This window comes from Malaya genurostris, chromosome 2 (genome assembly GCF_030247185.1).
Source record: "Malaya genurostris strain Urasoe2022 chromosome 2, Malgen_1.1, whole genome shotgun sequence".
NCBI lineage: Eukaryota > Metazoa > Arthropoda > Insecta > Diptera > Culicidae > Malaya > Malaya genurostris.
Window position 1 is genome coordinate 273,425,369 of NC_080571.1, and position 4,674 is coordinate 273,430,042.

Consider the following 4,674-nt stretch of genomic DNA (forward strand, 5'->3'; position numbering starts at 1 on the left):
GGCAGGCCTCCGGGTACGTTCAATACTCGCACCAATTAAGGTGGGTAGTAGGCCCAGTTGAGAGCACTCCTGGCTTACGCTGATCCGGCTCTGGACACGAACCCTATGAAGGTACGTGTTCAACCCTCGCTAGGCCTCCCTGCTCGCAAAGATAACCTAGGGATCATAAGCGACTACTACAACGAGTGGAGATAGCGGCCCGGAGTGGGGACCCTAAAGAATGGAAGTAATCGAAATCGAAGTTGAGAAAGAAGTGACAAATCCGTTTGTCAAGAGTGGCTTGGTGAGGACACCGCCGCCGCAAACCCAGCAGGTGCAAAAGCAGCACACGAACGAGCAGCAGGCTCAGCAGCAGGGTCAGCAGCAGTATAGCGCGTGGACGAAACCACCACAACCACCGAGGGTAGAGGCAGCGAAAAAGTTGGTGGACGAGCTGCACGAATATGTGGATAAGAGAAGTAACGTGCATAAAGACATCAAGGCGTTGGTGATTAAGCTCCAAGGCGCTCTTGGTTCTGCTGTAAAGGAGTGGAAAAACGTAGTGCAGAGAGCAGAAGCTGGGGAGAAGGAGTTGTTAGCGGCGAAAACTGCTTTAGAGGCACGTCGCGCAGCGCAAATGCAAAGGGCAGAAGCCGACACAGTTACGAGGGAGGTCAACACGGCGAGTAGTGTTCCCCCTGGAGTGCAGTCCACGCCCTTCTTCACACCAAAGAGGCCAAGGGCATCGCCTGGAGATGTTAGACCAGGTGGTCCCAAGAGACACAAGGATGCCCGTGTCACTGGAGCTAAACTACCACCAGAAGCAACCGACGCGGTAAACAGCCGCACTGAATGGCAGGTCGTCGGCAAAAAAAAGGAGAAAGCGAGCAAAAAAAACCCGCCCAAAAAACGTAAGGTCGTCAGGACGAGGAATAAGAGCGAGGCTCTCATCGTCAAAGCGAGCGACGACTCGTACGCCGAAGTCATACGCGCTATGCGGATGAACCCGGATCTTAAGGAGCTAGGGGAAGACGTGCATAAGGTCAGGCGCACTCGTAATGGTGAGATGCTTCTCGAGCTAAAAAGAAACCCCAAAGCAGGCAGCATCTCGTACAAGGAGCTTACCGAGAAAGCCCTCGGAAACAAGGTGGAAGTAAGAGCCTTGTGCCCGGAAGCGACTCTCCGGTGTAAAGATCTGGACGAGATTACTACGGAGGAGGAGGTAAAATTAGCCCTGAAGGAGCAATGCGAGCTAGGAGAGGTCCAGATGACCATCCGTATCAGGAATGGACCTGACGGCACCAAGGTAGCCTTAATTAAGCTGCCAGTAGATGCAGCTAATAAAGCGTTGAAAGTGGAGAAAATATGTGTGGGTTGGTCTGTGTGTCCACTGAGCGTTTCCCAGCTACCGGACGTGTGCTTCAAGTGTCTGGGTTTTGGTCACTTCGCACGGAACTGTCAAGGGCCGGATAGGAGCAAACTATGCAGAAGGTGTGGCGAGGAAGGTCACATGGCAAAGGATTGCACGAAGCCTCCGAAATGCCTAATTTGCGCTGCCACGGGGGATAACAAACATCCTACAGGCGGTAGCAGATGCCCGGCCTTCAAACGAGCGAGTGCAACGAAGTCCCAGTGGAGGTAGTGCAAATTAACCTCAACCACTGTGATACGGCACAACATCTTCTGCGGCAATCTGTTGCGGAACATAGATGCGATGTTGCGATAATTTCGGAGCCATACCAAATTCCACCCGGAGATGGAAACTGGACATCAGACGGAGCCAAAACAGCAGCGATATGGGCAGTGGGAAAATACCCCATTCAAGAAGTGGTGCACTGCGCAGATGAAGGGTTTGTTATAGCCAAAATCAACGGAGTCTTCATATGTAGTTGTTATGCACCTCCACGATGGACGATCGAACAGTTCAACCGGATGTTGGACAAACTAACGGAAGAGCTAACCGACCGAAGACCAGTAGTAGTAGCTGGTGACTTCAATGCCTGGGCGGTCGAATGGGGCAGCCGCCTCACGAACTCAAGGGGAAGCAGTCTTCTGGAGGCCCTAGCTAAGCTGAACGTAGATCTTGCCAACGACGGTACCACTACCACCTACCGTAAGGATGGTAGAGAGTCCATCATAGATGTCACTTTCTGCAGCCCGGGAATGATAAGGAGCATGCACTGGAGAGTGTGCGAAGAATACACCCACAGCGATCACCAAGCGATCCGGTATTGTGTTGGACGCGACTCGCAGGTGGAATCAAGCAGAACGCAGTTTGGTGAGCGAAAGTGGAAAACAGCGAACTTTAACAAGGACGTATTTGTGGAAGCACTGAGGCTCGAGCGCAACACAATAAACCTCAGCGCGGAAGAGCTGACTGCAACACTATCACGTGCGTGTGATGCAACCATGCCTAGAATGGGAAAACCCAGAAATGGGCGACGTCCGGCGTACTGGTGGAATTCGACGATCGCTGACCTGCGGACACGTTGTCTACATGCCAGGAGAAGGATGCAGAGAGCTAGAAACAGCGGCGAAAGGGAGGAAAGAAGGTTGCCCTATAGAATAGCAAGAGCCGCACTCAACAAGGCAATCAGGCTCAGCAAGAAAGAGTGTTTAGAAGAGCTGAACAACAACGCCAACGAGAATCCGTGGGGTAATGCCTATAAGATGGCCATGGCAAAGATGAAAGGTCCAGCAGTTCCACCGGATAGGTGCCCGGAAAGGATGAAAACTATTATCGAGACCCTGTTCCCGAAGCATGAGCCTACGATATGGCCGCCAGTACTGTACGACGTACAGGATGTCCGCGGCGACGAAATCCGAGTATCAAACGAGGAGCTGATTGCTGTAGCGAAAGCCTTACCGGTGAAGAAGGCTCCAGGCCCGGACGGGGTTCCAAATGTGGCCCTTAAAGCTGCGATTCTGGAGAATCCAGACATGTTCAGGACTACATTCCAAAAATGCATGGAGGATGGTAGTTTCCCTGACATCTGGAAGCGGCAGAAGCTGGTGCTGCTACCAAAGCCAGGCAAACCACCCGGCGATCCGTCAGCATATAGGCCTATATGCTTGTTGGACACAGTCGGAAAACTGCTGGAGAGAGTGATCCTTAACAGGCTCACGAAGTACACTGAGAGCGAGAACGGTCTGTCGAACATGCAGTTCGGATTCCGGAAAGGCAGGTCCACTGTAGAAGCCATACGAGTGGTCATGGAAACCATGGAAAAGGCCCAGAAGCAGCAGAAAAGGGGAAACCGCTACTGTGCGGTGGTCACATTGGACGTGAAAAACGCTTTCAACAGTGCCAGCTGGGTAGAAATAGCCGACTCTCTGCACAGGTTGAGGATACCAGAGTACCTATGTCAGATTCTGAAAAGTTATTTTCAGAACCGGACGCTGATATACGAGACAGACGCCGGATACGTAAATATGTCTGTCACGGCTGGCGTTCCACAGGGATCCATACTGGGTCCCACGTTGTGGAACATTATGTACGACGAAGTGCTGAAGCTAAATCTGCCCAGGGGAGTTAGGATTGTCGGCTTTGCGGATGATGTGGCGCTCCTAGTAATCGGCGAGTCTCGAGAAGAGGTGGAGGTTCTCGCCATGGAGGCAGTAGACGTCGTTGAGAATTGGATGCGGGAAAAGAAGCTTGTGCTGGCACATGAAAAGACTGAAATGGTCATCATCAGCAACCGAAAGGCGGTGCAACATGCGAGCATCTCGGTCGGTGAATGCATCATCAATTCGAAGCGTGAGGTCAAGCATCTGGGCGCTATACTGGACGATCGACTGAACTTTAATAGTCACGTTGACTACATATGCAAGAAGGCAATGAAGGTGATATTGGCGTTATCTCGGATTATGCCCAATAATTCCGCGATTGTCAGTAGCAAGAGGAGGTTACTGGCGAGCGTGTCATCATCGATCGTACGATACGCAGCTCCAGCGTGGTCGATGGCATTGACAACAGCAAGGAACCGAGCCCAGTTGAACCGCACTTTCAGACTGATGGCAATGCGCGTGACAAGTTCGTACCGAACAATATCGTCAGACGCTGTGCACGTGATAGCCGGAATGATCCCCATCTGTCTGCTACTGGAAGAGGATAGCCTATGCTACAGGGATCAAGGCACAGGAAGAGCCCGGAGCAGAGAGAGAGCCAATACGCTCACTAAATGGCAACAGCAGTGGGACAACGCGGAGAAGGGAAGGTGGACGCATCGATTAATTCCTAACCTGTCGGTTTGGACAACTCGAGCGCACGGCGAGGTAAACTTTCAACTGACGCAATTCCTGTCTGGACATGGTTGTTTTAAGCAATATTTGCACAGATTTGGCCACGCAAGGTCGCCGTTGTGTGTTGAGTGCCAGGAAACAGAAGAAACGCCGGAGCACGTAATATTCAGCTGTCCACGGTTTATCCAACCGCGTAGCGAAATGACTGCCATCGTTGGCGCCGATGTCAGTGTGGAGAACATCGTTCAAAGGATGTGCAGTGACGAAGGAAAATGGAACGCGGTGAACCGGACAGTTGTTCAGATTATGTCCACACTGCAGAGGAGTTGGCGAGAAGAGCAGCGTCAAATGACCTAGGTCCAAAGACGAAGAATGCCGGACTGTTTTCGGCACCCTAAGAAGACGGACGAAGCGTGTGGAATGTGGCTCGGTTTTCTGGACAGGTTTCTTCGC

At 52.0% G+C, this 4,674-nt stretch overlaps 1 protein-coding gene across 1 annotated transcript; it reads left to right on the forward strand.

Annotated features, from left to right (window-relative positions):
• The first annotated feature begins 220 nt into the window (after window positions 1-220).
• On the forward strand, window positions 221-4,094 carry LOC131429227 (uncharacterized). The gene is made up of 3 exons (XM_058593276.1): window positions 221-1,617; window positions 1,689-3,084; window positions 3,876-4,094. The coding sequence occupies exons 1-3, from the start codon at window positions 221-223 to the stop codon at window positions 4,092-4,094; spliced, it is 3,012 nt and encodes a 1,003-aa protein (XP_058449259.1).
• The last annotated feature ends 580 nt before the right edge of the window (window positions 4,095-4,674 follow it).